The sequence below is a fragment of the Cuculus canorus genome, chromosome 8 (assembly GCF_017976375.1).
Source record: "Cuculus canorus isolate bCucCan1 chromosome 8, bCucCan1.pri, whole genome shotgun sequence".
In the NCBI taxonomy this organism is placed as follows: Eukaryota; Metazoa; Chordata; class Aves; order Cuculiformes; family Cuculidae; genus Cuculus; species Cuculus canorus.
Genome location: NC_071408.1, coordinates 6,939,442 through 6,963,417, shown reverse-complemented (window position 1 = coordinate 6,963,417; position 23,976 = coordinate 6,939,442). Strand labels below are relative to the sequence as shown.

At 40.3% G+C, this 23,976-nt stretch overlaps 1 protein-coding gene across 10 annotated transcripts in view; it reads right to left on the bottom strand.

The window, feature by feature from the left end:
- The window catches only part of DNM3 (dynamin 3), a 180,348-nt gene that overhangs the window by 63,539 nt on the left and 92,833 nt on the right, over positions 1-23,976 (bottom strand). For all 10 annotated transcript variants that reach the window (XR_008450894.1, XM_054072462.1, XM_054072457.1 and 7 more), the window contains one exon: positions 5,040-5,149. Coding sequence is in view for 9 of the 10 variants with exons in the window: in XM_054072462.1 (XP_053928437.1) it covers positions 5,040-5,149 (110 nt within the window). In the remaining variant the exon portion in view is untranslated. The remainder of the gene's footprint in view (positions 1-5,039; positions 5,150-23,976) is intronic.

Sequence of the window (23,976 nt, the reverse complement as noted above, 5' to 3'; positions counted from 1 at the left end):
ATGGCAGTTAACTAGTTGCTGTTCAGAAGAAGAAATGTAGTACGTAAAGCTCTAGTGCTTTTGGAGTCCCAGAGAAGACCTGTGCTCCATCTGCTTCTACAGCAACATTCAGCCAACAACATGTACCCAGAATAAATTTTGCTGTACCTTTCACTTAGTAGACATCGCGTACTTTCCCGGGCCTTATCAGACAGCATATTTTCTTGCGCAATATGATTCCTGACAGTTAGAGTGTACTCAGGAGCCAAAATCTATCATCTGGCAGTTCTATTTTCAGTTCTATTGTGTGCCTTCAAAACGTCCTTTTGATCACTTTTCTCTTGACATTCATCTGTTTCTCAGATTAAGGATCTGTTCCTATGATGCCCCAGACAGTCAGCTCTCATGCAGGGATGGTAGGTTCTGCTACAGTGCTTCTCGATTAGCTCTCAGGAACCTATTTTTGTGACAGCAAACAGGAACAGTTCTGTGCTTTGAATTTGTCCTTCACATTCCCCTGACACACAAAACCCTAGAGGTGAGGAAAGCAATACCGCTGTTCAGTTTGATCCGGATCCCAGCTGGGCAGAAAACTAAAAGACTGGGAGACTTGGTGGGATCTTCCTCTGCAAGTAAGGGAGAATTTCACACACTAGTTCTGCTTCTTTGCCTCTAAGGAAAGCAATGAGTCTGAAGAGGAACAGAGCTTCCTGCATAAGAAAGGGACTCTCCACCAGGTAACTTCTTCACTGTATGTTTGCTACTCCCAGTACTGGAAGGAAAGGCCTGAAAATTCACTAACTCAACAAACAGCCTACTACCATTTTATAACCCCCAAACCCTTTACCTAGTAGAATCTCTTCTCCCACAGAAGAGAAATAATTCATCTCTCCAGACTTGGAGAATAGGTGGGAAGGAAGCTTCTTCTCTGCTTGTGACAAAAGACGTGAGTTTCTACCCATCATTCCTCCTTTACTTAAAAGGAAAGCAGTATTTAGACGTAGTTGTAATACAGTAATACAATTTCTTGACCAATAAATCAGGGAAAAAAGTGTAACTACTCTAAAGCAAAGGGAAAGGACCACTTTAGAATGACACAGAATCTAGAAAAACGGCGCCATGAGGGTCCTGTAGACAACTGGGCAAGACCATGAGAAATAATTACTGCTTGCTCTTCTTAATTAGGGTTGGGACACACTCACACATGACTGTTGCATAGATCCTAAAGGGAAGCAGATTTAAGACCACGTTTCTGGACCCGGACTACAGCTAAGAAGCACCAATTGGCAAATAATTTTTACAGGAAATATGTGGGAGATAGGCAAAGTGTCTGGAATTAAATCCTAGAAGGAAATCCGTTAACTTTGTGGGACAGGCAGAATTTGTTTAATTTGTTCTTGAACTCTGCACAAGAGCCTTAGACATTCATCAATAACCACCGTCCAGGTTAATCCACTGTACCTAATCACAGGCACTGACAAAATCCCCTCTCCTCGTTTCTTAGCTCTGCCTAAGAAAGTCAATCAGCAGCCACAGCTACACAAATCCACATTATGTTCTACAGCAGTACTGCAAACACTAGGTTATTTTCCTATGGTATAATCATTTTCAAATACTTTTACTATATTTGATGTTTTTTCCAGTCTAAAAAGACTTTCCAGCAGCTTACTGGGGAGGAGAAAAGGATGGTTCACACAAAACAGCACTCCCTTTCTGGACAGCTTTATGTTTAGGCACATACCACTTGACTCTACAGCTCAACTTCAGCTGCTTAAAATCAAACTCATGTATTATAGATGGACACAGCCAAAAATGATCCAGGAATAAAAGGGCACCCTAATATACATCGGTTTAATATCTAGTACTGCGAAGGTGAGTAACGGAGGAGTCCATCTCTGAAGGTCTTCCATGGTGTTTAGGTAGATGGGTCCACTCAAAAACTTTAAATAAATCATTTAGTTTGCTGAAAACCAAAACTCAACCCCCACTCTTTGAGCAGTACTAAATCTATTACACACTAAGAATTTCCCTTCCCCCGCCTTCCTTTTGTTTTTTTAAATTGTAATTAGAAAGTAACAGGGAAAGAATTCAATTATTTCACAATGCAGCCTTTTCATAAACATACAATTACGTTCACTTCATGAGAATTTATCTTCAGTGTGAAATCAATCGTCACAGTCTCCATTTACTATACATTACCGAGTCACATTTGATTCCTGTCAGAGAACTGTTGACTTCTGCAGTAAATCAAAATGACAGATAGTGTACGTTTCCTTCTGCATCTATCCCCAAGCCTCGGCTAACTCAAGATGGTTTTTCCTTCTATGCAGTGAAATGAGCATTTTCCTGGTAACTGTATTTCAGACCTGGGAAGGCTTTCATAAACGGAAAAAATGCAGTGCATAATCCAGGAAACTATTGAAATGTACAGTATCAGAAACATATGGCTGAGCTGTAGCAAATACGTATTCAGTGACAGGCCCAGGCTGAAAAAGAGAATGATCTTATTAAAATTTCTTTTCTAAAGGGATTTTGCTTCAGAATTAAAATACATTGTTTTGAATTGAACATTAAGAAAGTTCGCATAGTTGATGAAAAAAATGCTGCATATTTTGGGAAAATAAAGATACAGAATAATCTCATGCTATCACAGAAGCTGGAACAGATGATTTTGCCTTTGTTCTTTAATGGTCTACACCTTAAGTAGCAAAGTGGTTCCAGAACCAGAACCCTCAGTCAGCAAACTCAGAAAGAGAAAACTGAGCTTTTCCTTAATTGCTAAGATTTTTTATTACTAAAAAACCAACCACACACCCCCCCTAAAACCCAACCAGAAACTAAGTTAATTTTTACTTGAGTTTTGAAAAGCAAGCCATATTCTCCCACACAACCCCACCAGAAACCAGAAATCAACAGAATAGCATAAAGTGAAACAACAACAAGACATTCAATAGACATTTACTGATTCCCTGTTCCAGTTTCCCTAATAATCTGGGACAGGGAACAGTCCTCAGTTGGGGGCCAGATCACTTTACTCAAGACCCAATACCCCTGCTAACAAAATCTATGAATTTAGGAGACAGTGGAAGTGATGCTAAACTTGTTTGGATCAATGTGTGCCAGCTTGCAGATTTTTAGAAATATCTGTTTTATAGCAACAGGGGAATTGCTGTTGTAATTAGAATTCAATAAAGATTTCTTCAAGAACACATTCTGTCTCCTTTTAAGCTGGGAGCCTGTCTTCTTAAACAGCCTCTCCCAAGGCAAAGTTATTTCATTGTCTCATCACTCTGCTGTCATGTCTTAGCATGCCCATGTAGATAAAAGGATGTGTTTAGAGCAGCTTGCAGATGCGCGAGGGTTTACTCACAGCCCAAATGGGCAGAGCTATTAACAGACACGGCAAACATTTTGGACATCTGATTCCAAAATCCTTGCTGTCCTGTGTGTATGAAGATTCAGTGAGAAAGTGAACGTGCAGCTATATAATACCCAACTAAATCCCAACCTCGCCAATGGAAACACGTGCTCCTCTTGGTTTTTCACAGCAGTTCAGTGATTAACACTTAATCTGATGAAAATATTCAAAGCCATTAGCCAAAACAAAGGAGAAGCAATGAGCTAACCTTAACAGATTTCTCATGGAAGGAACTTAATATGCACAGCTGATCTCAAGCTACCAGGACAAAGTTATCTTTCCTGATTGATGTACATGCAATGTGTAGATGATTCACAGATCTATAGCAGAATAATTACAATTACATTAATGTCCAACATTTGAAGATTATTTACTTTTTTAAAAACATGGAAAGCTTTTCTAAGCTTGTTCTCTGTGTTGCAGAAATGCAAGCACTCAAGTGTTTGAAATCTTATTCGCAACAAGTATGTGTGCGGTATGCTTTCAAAGGGCATCTCCTGGCAGACAATGTCCACATGTAGGCTGGCCGAGAAGTCAGCAGATGCAGGCAAAGCCTTCACGGCGTAGTTCACAACAAGACTCACATTGCGTCCTCATGTTTCTGAGGCCAGGAGAAACTTGACAGCCCAGAAATCTTATGCTTTGCTTTTGCTTTGCAGGAGGGAGGGGCATTCATTGCTTCTGAAAGGACTATTTCGGGCCATCTCAGGAGCAACAACAGCTGGCTCTGCACGGAGCCACATCCAGCCCTCATCATCTTGAGCAACATCTGAATGTATTGCCAAGCTCTGGCGATGCAAGAGGGAAGTTGGTGTGAAGGGACTTAGCAGAAGAGAAAAGGAAAACAAAGGCAACTATCCGTGCTACCACCGATTTTATTAATTTTCCTGAAAAACGGCTTACAGAAATTGCACCTTATCTGCCAAAACACAATTCCACTGAGACAGGTGCAAATGCAACTCCCCTCTTCAGTAGCAAAAATTAAAATGTACAGCTACTTGTATGGCTTTCAGTGTTGTCATGTTTCCTTGACTTAGTTGCGCACAGTAATCTGAATCAGCTGTGCTTCTGGATTAGGTTCCCATAGAGTACCCACACCACTGAAATCAGAAGATGCCTCATACTTTTCCTTTTAAAATACTACAAAACAAAGATTCTAATTAATTAAGGAAGCAGAAGAATCTGATTTGTTCTTCATTCAGCAGTATTTAAACCCAAACAAACAACCGAATGACTCCTGAGATTACAGAGAGGCAAGATTTTCCACTGGAGAAAGTGAAAAGCAAGACGCTGTTGTGATTTACCCCAGTTGAATCTGGTCACAAGGTACAGAAGCCATGAATGTTTTGGCAAGCCTACATGATTGCCAAGAAAAACAAAAACAGGATCAGGAGATGATTATTCAGTCCATACAGAAGAACTAGATGACTAATGATGGAGCTGTTTCACCCCATGAGTGGCTAGGAGGACACTAACCTTTCAACCCATGGTTATGCAACAGTAAAGAAGCAGGTAAGTCAAGAGTATCAAAATCTCTGTTCACTTAGCATGATGGAAATACCAGAACTGCACTCCCAGTTATTAAAATGCTCAGCTAGAAACAGCTTTAGAGAATTATCTGCAGAACAGCACATTTTCTTACCTCTGCTCCGTGTTAAACAATGCAAAGATATGTTTGCTAGACATGAAGCTCTTTTCAACATCTCGTACTTTCAAGTTGTCCAAAGGTAGCATATACTTCTTCTCTTTTTCCTAGAAATAGAAACAGATTAAAATAACACTATGTGAGCAGTCTCAAAGAAGTCTGACCTCAGCAAGCTCTGTTTAGTTGCTAATGCCTTCAATACATTTATTATCGCAAGGGAATATCCAAAATCGAAATGTCTGCATGCCTGCAACAGAAATGAAACCTTAAGTCTAGTTCTGGTTTTCACTGACTTTTAAAACATTTCTTAATAAAAAAGTTCCCCCTCAAACACATAAGCAACCACTTTTATTATTCTTCATTCCTCTGAATATTAAAAAGGGTCAGTCTTAACTACACTGAAAGTACTTAATCAATGCAAAACTCTTCTACCAGGTTTGCATAGCAGCTGGAGTAACCTGTGACATGAAATTAATGTCTATCTGAGTCACCATCATTAATTATTTAGGGATGATGATCCTAGGGATAAATTTTCATTCTTCCAGTGGAAAACACAAAAATCATACAAATCAATCAAAATCATGCCTTCATCAATGTTTTAAATATACCATATGCAAACAAAATGAGACTCTAACTAGCTCATTTCTCCAAAGAGCAAGAATGACCTATTCACTCTTGCTGTAGCCAACTCCTTTCGCATTTTCATCACAACTCTCATTTACAGCACAATCACTATAACTTCATCTTTTCTAGGTTTCTTGCTTCCTGTTGCTCCAGATTGAGGACTAGTAAAACTCTCAAGTTACTTTATGATGTCAGAACAAAAAAAGGCCTAAGACTATTAGCTGTTACCCATTGTCTTAAGCTTCTCTGAAGTCCTTGTACTGATGGATGAACCAGGGCAAACCTCTCCACAAATACACCTGATGCTAAGCAGAACAGATCCAAAGACAAGAGGGGCAAGACACGCATCCTCATACCCCCATTCTGGCTTTGCACACCACAATAAAATTCCTGGCAAGGGCACTAAGACATTATGGAGTTTAGCAGCTTCCAAAGGTCATTTACATACTCTTGCCATTACCATGGCAGCAATAAAGCAAGGAGAGTATTTAGGCTCTGGAATTTGTGCAGCAGATACCAAATGAGGTTCTAGTGAATTTGGTTACCCAATGACCGTACACAAGTTCAATAAACCACCAGAGATGGGAAGTTTAGGATTCCTTTGCAGTCCCTTACTGCCAACATGAAGCAAGGCTGGCTTGGCTCTGTCTAGCCATCACCAGAACCAACCCACTGCTGGAGAACCGAACTGGGACATCACTTATGGTGCTTGGCTCAAGTAAGAAACAGGCACATGATAACAATTTATTGTATGCCATGAAACAGGACAAAAGGGACAAACCAACCTAGGGGTTGCTTTTCCCAATGCAGAAGGAATGCACAGAAACAACTGCCCCTGTGCTGCACTGGAAGAAGCCGCAGCTAAACTGAGTTGTGTGCATCATGAAGGCAGATGCAATTCAACTCAGCTGCACTTCAGGAGATTGCAAAACTAAACTGGATGAGAACCTACCTGAGTGAAAGTATAAAAATATAGTGAGAAGCCCAATAGTCACTCACTTTCCCATACGGTTTCATCACAGGCCTCAGTAGAGGAAAAAACATATTTCAAGCATGGTTTCTGCTGTTGCATTTTACTGCATACAAAAGTTATCCCATCCAGGGTGTGAGTGTTATATTAAAGTATCTGATGGATTTTTCAAAATGCCTCTGGCTTAGCCATGCTAGAAATTATTCCCCACAGAAGATCATACATACATATATCCTTCATTCTCTCACCTAACAACAGTTCTGATGCAGAACTAGTTCCATGCCAGTTTATAGCCATTTGGCACAATTTGTATCTAGATACATCCTCTCTGAACCCTTGGGGTTCTCACGGCAGGGAGGGTATGGTTATCCACTCACTCATCATTAATGCCCAGTAAATAAAACTAAACAAAGTAAATTCACAATTTACCAAGAAAAAGTAAATAAATAATAGTAAGTGAAGCTAATTAAAGAAATTCTAGATTGGATATTTATGTGTAAAGAGTATAAGTACATTGTCCTCTAATACCGATTTTTATTGATACGATGATCTAGTTTGATATTATAAACTTATGTCCTAAATAGTTTTCATAGCATTTAAAATGTGCTGCCATGACAAAGTGACACACATTTGAAAAATACCCTAGCATATAAACTCAGAACACATACTAAATTTTGTATTTAAAATAAACAATTTCTTTCAGTTGAAAGCTGGACTGCATGGTAATGTAAGGCAATTTCTTTTCTATTTCAAATATTTATGGCTGGCTATCTAAAAAAAAAAATCACCCAGGCAGAAACATCAATGTAATTTATTCCATGACAACTGAGAAAAAACTAGATAAGCTTAATTTTTGTTCTATAAAACTTCTCTCACTATTAGTGAATATGCTTACAATTATTTACTCTTCAATTACCAGAAACGTAAGAGGTTTCTGACGAGGCGTTTGTTCTGACAGACACTATTTACTGACAAACCAAACAACCACAGCCCAGTAAAAATAGAAACTGTTGAAAAAAACTATACCAAGAATCTGATTGTCTAAACAAAAATTCCACACGCAGGAAAGTTTTATAAATGCTTGATGCCAAACTGTGAGAAAGTGTTTCTTCTGAAGCCAGCAGGAAAAAGGAAATGCCTACTGAAGGCTAAGAAGTGGTTGGTATTTATTTACATGGCCTCCTACCCACACGCTGAGACAGAGCTGTTTCCAAGAAAGGGAAATCATAGGGTGCCTGTGCTTGAAGCGAACAGAGACAGCATGTCACAGACAAAGCATCAGACCTAAATAGTCCTGAATTCCAGAAGAAAGGTATTATTGCAACATTAAAGCGTGGTTGCAAGACCCATAGCAACTTTATGGGTGAGTTCGTTTTTATTTTTCAAACAAAGAGAAGAAAAAAAAATAAATTAATGGAGCATGAGCTAATTCAACAGCAGATGAGCCCAACATCATTTCAGCCTTAGCTCAATCAATATTTTGTTATGGCAGGGCAAAAAAAAGCTCCAGCCAGCACTATGTGTGCACGTTTCCCACCCTGCGAGGCTGATAGCCTAAGAAACAGGGAATGCGCGAAGCCTGGGAGGAATGGGGCTCAGCACAGTTCTACGAGTGACGACACGCACATAACTGTGGGTCCAGTTTGTCCCTCTCAGCATTTGTTCTTTTTTATTTATAGATTTTTATTTTTATAATGGGGCAGAGAACTGAAGCGTGACATGAGAGGAAAAACCAGCACACACTGATCTCATGTAGAGACTTTGCCTCTCTTTTTCCTATACGGTGTGAGGGAGCAAAAGGAAAAAGGAGGAGGTACCAGGGCCCATCCCTGTCTCCATGACACAGAAAAACAGAGTCCCCAGAATGAACTTTAGAAAAACAAACCAACCTGCTGGCCTGAGGAGGCCTTCCCACCCAGGAGATGATGTTTTGCCACTCGTGGGTATAAGAAGCACTCACATTCTTAAAGGCTTGAAGTTCTGTTCTCCGACAGGCAAGCACACTGCCAGGAACTGACAGCACGATGTAAATATGCCACATTGCAACTGCCCTATCCTTCTAGAGTGTTTGAACTTACTAAAAATAAATAATGCTGAAGTCCAAAATGGCACAGGGGATGCAAAAACTACCACAGCAGCTCCCCTCCCCTGGCAGGGTCTCAGTCAGCCCTTCCAAGCTAATGAACTTTATTTCAGCCAGAGGCAGGGACCGTTCTCTGCCTTTGGAAATTTGAAGGCTTCATCAGAACAGCAGCACAAGAAATGGTGGATGCAGTGTCAGCTAGCAGGGGCACACAACTTCTTTGCTTCAAAGAAAAGAGGTTGTTAAATTACTTCGTTGAATTACTTCAGCTTCTTCCAGCTATCGAAGGTGATGCTCGTTGTCACTTCGAGATGGCTATGGCACAGCAGCAGCAGCACACAGGACAAATACTGCTCCCCATTTCATATCCTGAGGAACAGAAGCAACGTTCATGCAGGACAATTCAAATATACGATGCTCAGGTTCTGAAAGCAAGGTCCAAGCCTGAGCGTTGGCTTCACTGCACTTTCAGCTACGGCACAGGGAATGAAGCTGGTTTGCTCACAGTTTGTAATGCTTTTCAGAACACCGCCGGCCAATCTGGGGGTCACGATACCAACCAAAACCTCTTGTTGCAGACTGTGGGGAGCACAAATCCAAAGAAATCAAGCTCCCAACTGGAAGTGCAGGCCACACTGGATTTATTCTGTGCATCATTTGAACTGAAATACAACTCTCAAGAGTGCTTACTACACACTTACAGCAAACACAGGTATCCATTAACTGCCTCTGCCACTACTGTTGGGCATTAACGCATATTAGGCATTAATGAGGCAAACAGTGAACTACTTTAAAATAATATACTGAGGAAGGGCAGCTTTGAATTACAGCCTGAGTACAGCAGACAGAAAGGTTGACATTTCTGCCTGTGAACCTGATTTCCAGACCAGCACTGCACTACTGTCTGTATTTGTTTCCCCAAGAATCACCTTGGCCTAACCCTTGCCGGACTTACAGGCACGGTGCCAGAGCCCTTCTTCGGGAGCCACTGGGTTTGTGACGGTGGGGCACGTTAGTGCTTCCTGCGATCAGGGTGCTAATGTGTGTAGGTGGAATACCAAGGCCAAGCAACTACCTGGCAAAGCAGTTAAGCAGCCGAGGCAGAAAACCATCTCGAAATGAAGACGTTCTACAGCACCACACTCTCTTAGCTGGTTGGATCATCTCCCCCACTTTACAGATGAGAGCAGGCACAAGCAGCAGTGGCTTGTGAACTGGCTAAGCCTGGGTGATCTATATCAAAGGAAAAAACAGGACAAAATACTAAGGAAATACAGCTGGTGGTGGGCTGAAGCGATGCCTATTTACTCCTGAAAAGGAGAGGCTCAGGCTTGCTTAACCTAGAAGCTGCTCTGCCAGCCACTGCAGAACAGCTTACTCAGAGGCATTTGATGAAAATGCAAACTATTAAGGCACCCCGTAGCAACCTTCATAGTATTTAATTAATACCAGAGTTAACCTTATTCTAACCTTAAATATACCAAGAGAATTCTACTGTGTTTCTATTTTGGTTTATTTTCTCTCTCAGTTTAGAAAGCCACACAGCATCTTCACAAAGGTCCCTGCTTTACCACACTTGGCTTTAATGCATGCTCCGAAAAGTGAAGCATGAGGTACTTTCATATTACTGCAAATTTCTGAAGAAAAACAAGGCAAGTTATTTTATTAGGGACAACTTAGCAATGTGGGATTCAGGCCTGAACATGCTCCCGGGTACAGCTGTAGAAAACATAATTCTGAACTGTCTATAAAATGAAGAAGGAGCTGTTTTAACAGAAAAACAATGCATACATAAACATTCTAACATTTTTATGGAAAGCATAGCAAAAGAACACTTAATCAGTTGCAGATGACAAGATCGTGTTTCTTCTACCTGTGCACCTCTCCCCCCAGTCTCCTACCGTCAACTCCTGCAAAATTTTAGCTGTCAATAAAAAAGCACTGAAGCCAAGCACTTTTCCAAGAGTTTCTTTTCCTTGACCACTGAAACAAGATTCAAAGCACCACAGATTCCAATCCTTTGATAAAGCCTGCCACATGGACACCAAGAAGCACCCTCATATGTAGTAATGATTCCCTACACAATCAAGCGAAACTTTCCAGACAAAAACTTCAGGCAAAACTGAAAAATTACTATCTCGTTCCCTGAGCAGGACTACATCTTCACGATGCACTACCATTCCCTTTCCTGCATGCTGTCACCATGTGCCAGGAGAACTCCAGAGCTGTGCTATGCCACAATGGATGTACATTACCTAAAGTGCAGTTTTATTACATGTACCTATATTGAAAATCAATCCTTACAGACTGGGCGGAGAATGAAGCAGCCCTGAGGAGAAGGACTTGGGGGTGCTGGTTGATGAGAAGCTCAACATGAGCTGGCAATGTGCGCTTGCAGCCCAGAGAGCCAAATCGTATCCCAGGCTGAAGCAGTGGGATCAGCAGGGTGAGGGAGGGTACTCTGCCCATCCCCACTTGGAGCCCTGTGTCCAGCTCTGGAGTCCTTGGCACAGGAAGGACATGGATCTGTTGGAACAAGTCCACAGGAGGCCATGAGGATAATCCAAGGGCCGGAGCACCTTCCATACAAGGACAGGCTGAGAGAGTTGGAGTTGTTCAGCCCGGAGAAGGCTCCAGGGATACCTTAGAGCAGCCTTCTAGTAATGAAAGGAGATACAGGAAAGCTGGGGAGTGGCTTTTTATCAGGGAGCACAGGGATAGGATGAGTGGAAACAGTTTTAAGCTGAAAGAGGGGAGATTGAGTTGAGATCTAAGGAAGAAACATTTTCCTGTGAGGGTAGTGAGGCACTGGCACAGGCTGCTCAGAGAAATTGTGGCTGCCCCATCCCTGGAGGTGTTCAAGGCCAGGTTGGATGGGGCTTTGAGCAGTCTGGCCTGGTGGGAGGTGTCCCTGCCCATGGTATGGAGTTGGAACTGGATGGGCTTTAAGGTCCCTTCCATAACAAACCATTACATGATTCTACGATTGACAAGAACAATCCAGTGCGATGTTAGAGAACTGTCACCTATAGGCACATTGCAATTAAATACAACAATGACACAGAAGAACTGTTATGCAACATATAAGAAACAATTCTAGGAAAGTGCTAGGGAATAAAATGTGAGCTCCAAATAGAAAATCGCAATATGAAACTGTGACAACAGCCTCGAGTGTGCTGAAACCAGGACAAGGTGATAAGCTCGGCTGTTTGTAAAAAGGAGCACATGGCACAGAGCACAAATATCAAATCTTATACTCTCTCAGTGTTACAAGATGTTGCTCACTGTCATGGCAGAGATAATGAGTTCTTTATTACAATTCAAAGCTGAGAATTCCAGCTGAGAGTTCCAACCTGAACCTGCTGCTGAAAAAGGAAGATCTGAGCATAGTATCATGTTATTTCAGGTTTGAGCAAGCAACTTCTTAAATTTTGCATTTGTAATGCCTTTTCTAGGCAATTATGAACACTCCTGGCTCTTCCCATTTTAAGGCAAAGTCTCCTAAACTACTTTACTCATCTGCATCCAATCTTTTGGTACCTCTTCTCACAACATATCATTAAAAGAATTCAAGAGGTGTGTTATATCTCAGGTGTTCTTCTGAATCCAGCTGTGGGTTAAACCTGACACTAATGTAAATCAGTCCTTGGTCTTGTCACTCATTTTACAGTATGTTTCTCATTTACCATAGTGTTTTTCTCTCCTTAGAACTAGTATTATATTTGTTTCTGCGCCTTCCTTCTGCCCAGACTTCTTCAGGAACAGAGCCACAAGACTTCACAACTCTGTATTTGAAACACTTCATCCATTTGAGAAATAGTCACTTGTCTCTTTCTTGGAAGGAGTTTACTATCCTGTTACATTTCAAGACTTCACAGAAGGACACCAACACAGGATTTGTCCACTTTACTATTTTGCAGCACAGCTGTCCAACTTTAACTGAGGGTTTACCAGGAGCTGGTGCTGCAGCTTGCACTCATGCAGCACACACACCAGAGTAGAACCTCACAATGCACCATCGCTCCTCTTTGCCTGGAGGAGATGGGCACAGCACACAACAAGAAACCACCACAATCCTTGAGGAGCGCTGTGCTGAGCAGCCAAGCTGGTCCTTAGGCAGGAGCTACCAAACCTGCTGCCCCAAGCTAACTCCCTGTGGCTGCTGCCTTCACAGCAGTCCTGATGTTATGGCACTCGACTTCCCCAGCATCCACCTCTCACTTCCCTCAATAACGAGCAGTGGCTGTGCAGAACCTGAATGGATGCATTTTAAAAAATAAAGAATTGAAAAATCCAGTTATTTCATAGACTCATGGAATAACTTGGGTTGGAAGTGACCTCAAAGATCACCCAGTTTCAACCCCCTTGCCATGAACAGGGACACCTTCCGCTGTATCAGGCTGCTCATAGCCTCATCCAGCCTGGCCTTGAACAATGCTGGTACTCCCTGTGCCTTTATATAATCAGCGCATCAAAAAGAAATGCAATAGTTTCTGGAATACAGAGCAAATTCAATCTTAAATAGATTGCCGCTCCTCAAAAGAGGTGTTTATTTTCACAGGTGGAAGGGCTGGTCTTCCAAAGTTCTGTGCCATGGGGATGTGCTGTCAGTAAAGGGATCAATCTGAGAAAGAGCCTGACGAAGAGGAAATCTCTGTTTAGCTCCTATTAGTTCGGATCTTGAAAGGTCATTTTGAATTTGGGAAATCTTGTCTGGGAAAGAAGCCAGCAATTCCTCTGAACTGAAGTGGTGCTGGCATTTAAAATTGAGAGAAAGCCCCGACTGAAGGGCTAGTTGTCAGTTTGGAAAAATTCTGCTGGATGTGGCTAGTGGCTGCTCTGAAGGTAGATGGTGAAAAAAAAAGTATCCTTTGACCTTTTTATCCCTTGCAATGAAGCCTGCTTATGACAGCTTGTTTTTCTCGACTGGTGCTCAAGTTTTTATTTCTCACTCTTCAACTACTGCAGATCATCCAACGATCACATTGGTTTGCGGGAGTGACAGAGCAGGATGAAGGGCTTTGGGGCAGTGTGTCTGTGCTGGCAGAGGGCACACAGTGAGCATGACATAGCAGCTCCTGGGAGACCTGGCATTTCAGTTGAATACAGCTTTTCATTCATACAGTTTACAGTTATGCTTATTACCCATACATTTGTGTATGTATAAAAATACTTTTATATATATGCGCAAAAACACATGTTTTGGTGGTGGGATTTTTTTCTCCTTAAAGGAAATCCATAATTACTGAAACCTTTTCTCTTTGAATACAATCGCAGCTCAAATTTCAGTCTTGAGGAGGTGATGGTCTGGTGGACGAATCTCTCCAGTTCTAACAACCTCTTGCATTAGGAATACTAAATTGAGATTAAAAAAAACTAGTAAGTTTGACTTGATTTTCAGCTTCCTGGACTCCCTTAATTTGCACATAAAAAGAGAGCCTCATTTATAAGCCTCCTGAAATTCCTTGATAGGTACATGAAGAAGATGCATCTTTGCTACAGTACCTTTGTTTTCTGCTGGAAAGGGGTTTCTTACAACTCTTCTAGCTTTTAAATGCATTTCAGTTTCTATAAAATGCATCCTAGAAAAGCTCAGACTCAGGAAGCCACCAGACAGTCCATTTGGTACCCAAAGAAAAGCAACTGGAGAAACACCAGATCCTTTGTGTGTCCACATACATGTGAGTGGGGGGGGAAATCCTCTTACTAAAATCAAAATGATAAATATGCAATTACATAATTATGTAAAAAACATCAAGCAGGGTTTTCCTGAGGCGGCATATCTGTCTCTACCAGACTCCTGAAGACGCAACAAAATACACACAGACAAATCAGTCCATGGCATTTATGCCGCCCTACTTGCTTGCTATCATGAAAAGTTTTCAGACAGCAATCAGTTCCACTGTGGTGGTGATCACTGCAAAATGCATTAAGAAGTTCACGCCTGTGGCAATGGTCACTGAAAATATTTTGGAAAGCATCCCAGAAGTATAAGACTTTTTCCAGACATCTGAGAGAAACTCTGCTATGACAGAGCTTCTGGTGTCAAGACTTCTCCCCGTCTACCCTTCTTTTCTTTTTTTTTGATAGTAGCACTTTCTGAAAGGTACATTTCAGCTTAGTTTCTTTCTTTTTTTAAGAAAGCCAAGATACTTGGGTCATGGAAAACATTAACTTTTGAGACAACTGTCTGAAGATATTGCTTTCCTTGCCCTACATAGTATGCATAAATATTCTCTGGCTTCTTAATTTCATCTAAGAAAAACTGTTGAATTTTAACAAAAGAGTGAGAAAACCACCTTCTTAGTCTATCATAACAACATTTCTGCGTTTCTGTAAAGTAAGCAGCCCAGGGGATGCTCCTATACTAAATAAACAAAGAAAATTGAATACACCGTAATCATCAAGCACTTTGTTATACTTTACCTCAAGAACATAATCTTCAAATGCTAAGTGACACATGGCCATCAAATCTTATAGGGAGTGGGTTTTGAAATGCGTCTCAGAATTTGACAAAAGATATCCCAAAATAATTACGGTGATGTGCAGGGAAACCTGCAACGCGCTGCCCTGGGAAATTAATAGCTACTAGATTGAAGCCTGACTAGAAACATTAATCAGGAAGACAGTTTCCATGAAACCACCCCAGACTGAAACACTTCTGAAGCTCACAGCCAAAGTTGTTCCTCAAACTAACTTCAGGTTGTCTTGAACACTAACTCTTTAAAGACAGAGGCTGCTTCTCAATGCACATCATCTGCTTGACTTGACTGTGAGTGGTGACTGCAGCCTTTATTAACTGAACTTAGAAAAAGGAACCCAACAAGGTTTGGCATGGGAACATGGAGAGAAAAGCTAGTAGAACATCCAAGACATCATGAAACTACTACACCTTAGAAACGATCAAGAGCTAGAGGACAGCAGCAAAAGACGCAATACCAAAGAATTCTTTAAAGCTAATGTCATTAAAAGTGACAGCAAGGTGCTAGGAGTTGTGTTAGTCTACTACTGACTCCTGCCCCTAGGATGTATGCGCGAGGGAATTGTGTGTGTTTAGGAGAGCTGGCAAATGTGGTGGCTTTCAATCTGCAGATGCTGCATATTCAACGGAAATGAATGCCCACCCTTAAGCAGCTCTTTCCTGAGAACAGCACATTGATTTTTAACGCACAGGCGTGTGTCCCATGAAGGACATTCGACACATTGCTAGCTGTTTCGATTGTGCTGCTCATTTGCAGCAGTGCACAGAAAAGAGAGGTCCTGTTCTACAGTGTCACCTCACCCTAAGGGAAAAGTACATCAAGCTTACATCATACCTTAACAATACACAACTGAAACGGAGGGACAGTTCTACTGCCTTAGCCACGTGCTCCTTTTAAATACCATGGCAGACGGTGAACTCGGACAGAAGTCAATGGGAGGTACCACAGTCTGGGAAGCATAGAGCAGCACCCCTGCAAGGGAAGAGACATTCTCAAAGAGAAATTACCATGATAGCTCATGTGTCGTTACTGCCCTTTTGTGTGACAGCAGAACTTGATTAATTTATTGACAGATCACCTTTGCCAGGCATTCTATACACACTCATCTTTGTGTCCTTGATGAATCACTCACCAAAATCTTAGAGAATGTCAAACACTTGTCACCAAGGGCAGCTCTCCTGCAGCCCCGGAGCAGGCAGTGCTTATGTCCAGGTACAGGCTATGCAAAGCTGTATTTTGCAGCCAGGTAGAAAGCAGCTCACAGCTAAGAAACACACCAGTGAAACATTCTGCAAGCATAGACTTGAAGTTTTCGGTTATTTGCTATTAGTTTCTCTACACTGGAGGCAACATCTAGAAGCTTCTGCGAAGAGACAGACTGTGCACTGTCACAGCCAAGAACAACACTGGATGGCCACAGTGCAGCACGACAGGTACCAAAGAGACACAGGGTGCTGAAGTCAGGAGTCATCATCTGGGATGCTTCTGGCCACCAGATTCATTTCCACCAAAGAAGCCACAAACAGAGCCTCCATTGTCATTGCTGTGAGCACAGAAACTCTGAGAATGTAGATCCAGAGTATCTGAACCAGGGAAAAGGAGGAATTCCCCTTGCTTCTGTGTGGCGGATGAGCTATTCAGCAACTGCCAGATTTAAGAATCTTGCTGTTATATTATTTTGCTATCACAAAATAACGTCTTCACTAATAAATTAAAATATATTTTAATTGTTTTTCTTCTTTTCTCTGTATGTCTTCCATTCCAAAATAATGCCAAACCTTGTCTTTCCTTGCTATGACATTTAAAAATATGTCATTTATTCTCTGTATAAAATAACATCATCTTTAAAGAATCCCAGTTCTTCCTTGCCTGGATTCCTGCAATCAAGCAATATTCTGATTCACAGCCCTCTTTATCTCATGCTGTTTGCTTAGGGAAGAAAAATACAAATTGAATATACCATTGTGTCGACTAGAAGTTGTGTTAAGATGACAAACAAACACCTGCAACCATCTCTGACAATATACTGTCAGTTGGACTCCCAAAAAACACGGTTAGGGAAAGGGCTCTGTAACCAAACATCAAAACAGCTGTAAGAAATTTCTTCTTCATGCTCTAAAAATCTGCAATGTGCAGCTCAGATAGCTATTGTCAGTGAAGCGGTATTATGAAAATAAGATTTTAAATAGTCAATTAAAAAGATGTCAACTTTTGGTCAAGAAGAACTCTCTCTACATGCTCAAACTCAGCTGATTCACAGAATCTATCAAAAGTACGATGTCTTTGAAAGCTTCCAGGAGTTTCAGAACTATAAGCAATGGCAATGTAAGAGATAATGACATTACCACAAACAAAAAAAGACAACAAAAAAGCCATATCTAAATATGAAAGTTGAAACATGTCTGTAAAAACCCTGAATTTTTATAATACACAGTTGTATTACAGATAAAAAGACACCACCTCTGTTTCTCTGGAAGACAGCAAAATATTTATTAGGCATTGTAGCACTTCTTCAAGAATATACGTCTTAATCAATGCTGACTCGAAGTACTGCAGACTATCAATACACTGGCCTTAAACTTGCAGGGCACTATTATATTTGCAAAAAACCACTCCAAAGTGCATCCACTGATTCGACATATGGCACTGAATTCCCAGACAGTCACTCAGTCAAAGTTCTGGGCAGGAAACCAAATTCCATTATTTTTTTTTTTTCTTTCTTTCTTTAAACACTGTGTCAAAACACTCCTATTATTCGTTACTTGTGCTTTGAGAGATTTACTCCATTACTCCTTAATGTCGTAAGCTCTTAGAGATACTGCAACCAACAAGAAACTGCTGCTGCAAAAATGTACTACAACTGTTGTCTACCACTGACATACTGAGATTGTTTCAGTGCGAAAGAGGCACGACGACAACAAAAATCCAAGTACGAAAAAGGTAACTAATTTACAAATTTAGGGACAAACTTGAATTTCTGTAAGAGAACTGTAAAAGTGAAACAAGCTATCAAGTACTAAACCCCCAAGTTTATCAATTTCCACATGTAAATTCATACTAGGATGGACTCCAAAACCTGAATTCACACAATTAAGCCTTATCTGTAAACCATCTCCTTAGCAGTCACTGAAGTAATTTCACACACGATTACCAGTATCAACAAAGACTATTACTTTATAATACATTAAAAGATTAAGAACAACATTTTAGACAAACGTTTTTTCCACTGATCACGTTTTCCAGCCACTCAAAGACACAAAGCAGGGAGGACAGTTTGGTGCAAAGTTGTCCATGCAACAAGATTTTAAAAATACAACACAGAACAAAGAAAATGTTTCAGTAAATCCTCCCTCTGCCCCGCAAATGCCTCAAAAATATTGAAGTAAAAGTTCATTCAAAATATTCCAAGCACACCTAAGAGCTATTTAAATATCATATTAAACGATTTGATTTTCTTGAATCCATTTTTTACATTTACATTACCCAAACTGAAAGTATATTTTAATTATTTTCACAATTCATTCATTTTGTTGAAATAACATTCTATTATTCCCCTTTGAGAACATTTCCAAGGTTAAAAAAACCACACTGTCTATCAGGTTAGATTTGTTTTAAATATCTAATAGTAGTTTGAAATAATGAGGGTTTTAGAGTAATACATTACCAAACTGTATAATTATTAGTAATTCCAAGAAAAAAAAGCACATGACTCTAGACAAGGATAAATGTATTTTTTTGAATAAAAAATACATTACAGAACTATTGCCATTATGCAAAAAAAAAAAAAACCACCAAATGCAAACTTGGAAAATTTACAGTTAAAAGAAATTCACATTCCCTAATGGAAATAGAATTCCTCCAATACATTTCAATCTGGCCTGAAATTGCATTTTAGAAATGGGGGGGAGGAAGGGGAGAGCCTAATTCAGGCAGGGGAAAATTACACTTTAGTGTAAGAGAACACAACTAAGTTTTTTTGAACTGAATCCATCTGGCAGCTGCACGGATTTCTTGCAGGCAAAGCCCAATTCCTTGTGCTTTCCTTGGGTTCATTTCCCCACTCGCCTCTCCTGCTGAGGGCATTTGGTGCGAGCAATGTTTTTAAAGATAAGAACTACTGAAATGCAGAGAAGACTTTGGCCACAGATTGCGTTTGGACAAAGATCACTGCTCCGGGGACCTTTGGCATTGGAGGTTACTGTTGGTAACAACTGAAACCATAGGCTGCACTCTTAGAAGATAGACACAACCGACTGCCTTCTTCAAGATAAGCGAAGATGGGAATGCAGTGGCCTCCATGATTTTCAGCAGGCATAAACAAAATCCCAGACCCTTTCAGAACACTAGGACACAAGATCCTCTTGAAGAGAGGCACATCATCGAATTATTCTTATGTTCGCTAAAAAGGAGGAAAATTTGATAAATAATAACCGGCATATGCTCCTTAATCTGAAAGTATTTTACTCTTATTACCGTTGGATTCTAAATTCTCTGAGCTTAAACAACACATCCAAAAAGATCTTCATTACTTCATTATTAGGATCATTTAGCATAAAAATTGATGTCAGGTGCTGAGTTTCATAAGAACACATTTCTAATTAATTTGAATAAGGCTGTAAGTGCTCAACCTTCTCTGCAGTCTAAGACAATCTACACACACCCACACAGAAACAGCATAGCACTACTTAAAAAGAAAAAAAAAAAGCTGTTAATTACAGAATCACAACATCTGTTTCCTATTTATCAATATCCTAAAAGGGAGGTGGGTGTGTGAATCCAGTGAGGAGGACTTTAAAGCAAAATATCTCAAAGATGAACAAGAGAACATAGAAAGACCAACTGATAAGTATAACAGAGTGACCTGGACAAGAGGCTGGAGAAGTGGGAGTAAGGCTAGGAAAGGGCTATGGATGGAACTGCTGCACAGGTATCCAAAAGATCTACGGACTGTCTTACTAACAGCACACAAGACAAACCAGAGAAGCTAGGTATTTTCAATACAGAACCAATATCATAACTTAATCGATCTAACAAAGACCTAGTGCTATAATTCACATCATCTGGAACACCAACATATCTTTATATCCTTATTCAGGAAGTCAGACAGAAAATAACTGGGAAAGCATTATATTTTGTATCAAAAGTGTGTGTATTGGTGTGAGGTTGACACCAAATAGGGAGAGAAGATCTGAATTTCCGGGAGGTAACTCAGGAACAAAGAACATGTGCATCACCTTCACTGGGACTTTCAGTGATCAGTATAATGCTTCCTGGTACAAGACTGATGATAATGAGGTATTTTAACTGAGAGAGAGACACCACGGAAAAACCTGACCCGCTGCTTGCTTGAGGGGGAAATCTGTTAATAGGCAATGCTGAAAATGCTTCAGTATTCAATCGTTCCTTCACATTATTCTCCACTAAGAAGCCTAAGAAGTAGTAAAAGTGATTATAGTTAGATATTAGAAAAAAAGAAAGTTAAAGAAAATCAAGCACACATATAAGCTTCTGAGTTCAAATAACCACCCCTCATTCTTTCAGTTCTCTCAAGTGCCTCATTTCAGAATCAACAGCTTAAACTAAAAACTCTGTAATTGATATGTGTAAACCTCTTATCTGGATCATGTAGAGTGAACAGGAAAATAAGTCTGACTTAAAAAGCACAAGAATTCCTTGGAACTAAGCCCTGCTCTTACTCTCCTCTTCACACACTGCAGCTAGCACCTTTAATGTACAAGACGACACACAGTCTTCACTGAAAACATCACGTAACTCAGAGATTCTCAAATGTTTTTCCTATTTTAAGCACATTTGCTTTTCCTCTCTGCTCTGCTCCAGTGCCGACAATTCTGCATATTCCATGCCTGTAATTGCTAGCTCCTCTCTTCAGAGCTGGTCTTCAAAAGTCCCAGCTCCCATGCCTTGCTCCCCAGGAACATGCTCGGAGAGGTGGCAGAGATGCTTGAGACAGAGGCATGAGACATGGGCTGTAACAACAGAACTGAAGAACTCCATTTACTAGGAACGTTGTGACGACTTGCCAGTGCAGCGCTGAAGGGCATCAGCACCCCACACAAACCCAGCATGAGAACTGCCAGTCTACAGAATAAGCTGTGAGTACTAACCAAACCCAGAGAAGAGGGGCATCTGCTTGCCACAAAGTAAGGGCAAGTCCAACTGAGCAGGAGACTCAATCCATAGAGGCACCTTCATCTTCTAGAGAAGAGGCCAACATCCGGTTCTGTTCCAAAAACAGGGAGTAAAGACTCACCACCCCTTCTGTTTGTCCCCTCCTGGCTGGATCCCAGCCTAGCCCAAAAGTAGCCAGTCATCTTTTCCGTTTGGTAGGGTAGGATGTTGATCCACCATCTCAGTGGCAAACGATTTGCAGAAAAGCATCGTTTCACGTGTCTTAAATGAAGGCTACAGGAACACGTGTGCTGTACACAGCAAAGAAGGTCATTATGGAAATAACAGAGACCTTAGAATTCTAAGTTTCGTGTAACTTGTGTTAATAAAGCATTGGTTACCCCCCAAATTAAGGTTGCTATACAAACTATCCCTAAACCATTGAGATAATTTTTTTTGTAAGCAGAGAGAAACACAACTATAAATGTCTGGAGTCCTCGTTGACATCTTGACCTCAGATGCCTAAAGGCACTTGTTCTGCTCCCACAGTGTGGAATGCTCTCCCACAAAGCACCCATGTGGAATCTTCAGACGCTATTTTTGAGAAGCGAACTAAAAAGGCATTTCTTCCTAGAGCTGCTGCTAGCAGCACAGCTTACTGACCACCTCTGCGGATGCCTACGCTTTCTGTAGATGTTCATACACATCGGATTTCTTATGTGTTGTTACCCATTACAAACATCTAACTGAAAATTTATAGCCGTCAACAATGAGAAAAGGAGGAAGCAAGCTTCTCTTTATGTAAGGATGCACCCATCTTCACAGTGAAAAAAAAGAAAATATTATTTCCACGGGGTTTACTGCATATTTATTACAGCAATTAAACTGTCCAGTGAGTCTCCGTCTGTATCAACTTATTTGCAGATCCAAAACCAGATGTAAAAACCATCTTTCATTTCATTTGATTATTCTAACTTGAGTAGAGTATGCAGAAACAGATATTTTGGCAACTGGTTGCTAATGAGCTTTCCTAACTCTTTAAAGCTGTTCTTACAATGCTTTTCCTACAGTATTTACAAGCAAAAGTTTGTGATTAGAAAGTGGTTAAAATCCTTGGTCCTCCTGCAGCAGAAAACACTAAATCTCTTTTGCACAGAAAAGGTTTTAAACAGGCTTCATTAAACAGAGTTTCTGGGAATCTACTCTCTCGCTGGCTATTACTTCAGTCTTTTTGTATTTCAGCTGTACAGCAAAGGGTTAGTAAAAGCCATCTACTCTGAAACACCCATTGCTGTACTCCACCCATCAGGGCTTCTAACTTACCAAAAATGTGCAGTATTTTAACCCACTATTGAGCACTGGAATTTCAATGCTTAGGCAACAGTTACTTTTTGCCTTTATACACTGCATAAAGGATCTAAGCACTCTCTATAAACATTAATTATTAAATCGAAATCTTAGAGAGAAAATACACAATATTGTATGGGTAAGAGAGTTTTGCAATTGTAGACATTAGTTCAATGTTTTCATTTAAAACAAACAAATCCAATACTGTATTCAGTAGTGTAAGGTTCTACCTGCTCCTTTAACTACCATTCTGTAACTTTAAAATTAATTTTCTACATTTCTGAATCTCGTTTTCTCTGACATAACAGCAGATGAACAAGTGACCGACTTTTGCATTTCCTCTGTGAAAGCTGATAAATAGAAGATTCTTTAAGCAAAGCACATACTTAAGCTATGACCTCTGCTGATGCCAAGCATCCCTGACACTAAGAATTCAGCATGATCCCAGCAATCCTTTCCTATGGATGCCCCCAGCTGCATCATAAAAGAAAAAAGAAATCTATGCAAGGGAAATAAATTTTCATGAAAGCCAAGGAGTGAGCCAAATGCTGCCCAACCATCTGCGGTGGAGACTGTAGCAGTCCAATAGATTTAGGTCCTCTGGAGCATCTGGCATTGCTGCTTCCACAAACACACTGATCTGATTCAGGACAGGAACTGAGACTTTTCAAAATACTGTTAAATACATAATGTCAAAAGCGGAGAATTTTTTTTCCTTAGCTTTTTCATTATGGTAAAGTTTTGTTTACATCTGACAGATAACAGAATTGGAGACTTGAGTCTGATTTTACAGTGACAGTATCTCTTTACAGTGAGTTTAACAGCAAGATAAACTGTAGAAACAGGAACCAAATCATAGCTTTTAACTTTTCATCCTATGTTTTAGTTACAAGATTATTCTTCCTCGCAAATTGTTTAAACTACTACCCTGAGTTTACTTTTCACTTGCTAGTCAGGTAATAAAATTAAAAGGGCAGTGCAAAAGTGGGAAACCAAAAGCAAAAATTTTAGATAAACAGATCACACATACACTCAGAAACCTGGATTAGCACATGGGATGTCTCTCATAAAAGATGATGCATCACATAAAAGCTACTTACACTGAACAAGGTTGTAGTTTGTTTTCCTGACTTTTATCAATAGCCAAGGATAGACTAGAAGTCATATAAAGCAGAATATATATATATATATATATATTCTGTTATATATATATATATATATAACAGAAGAGATACTGTACCCAGTCTTGTAACTTATCTCATCTGCAGTGATTACTCCCACACTATTAAATCAAATAAG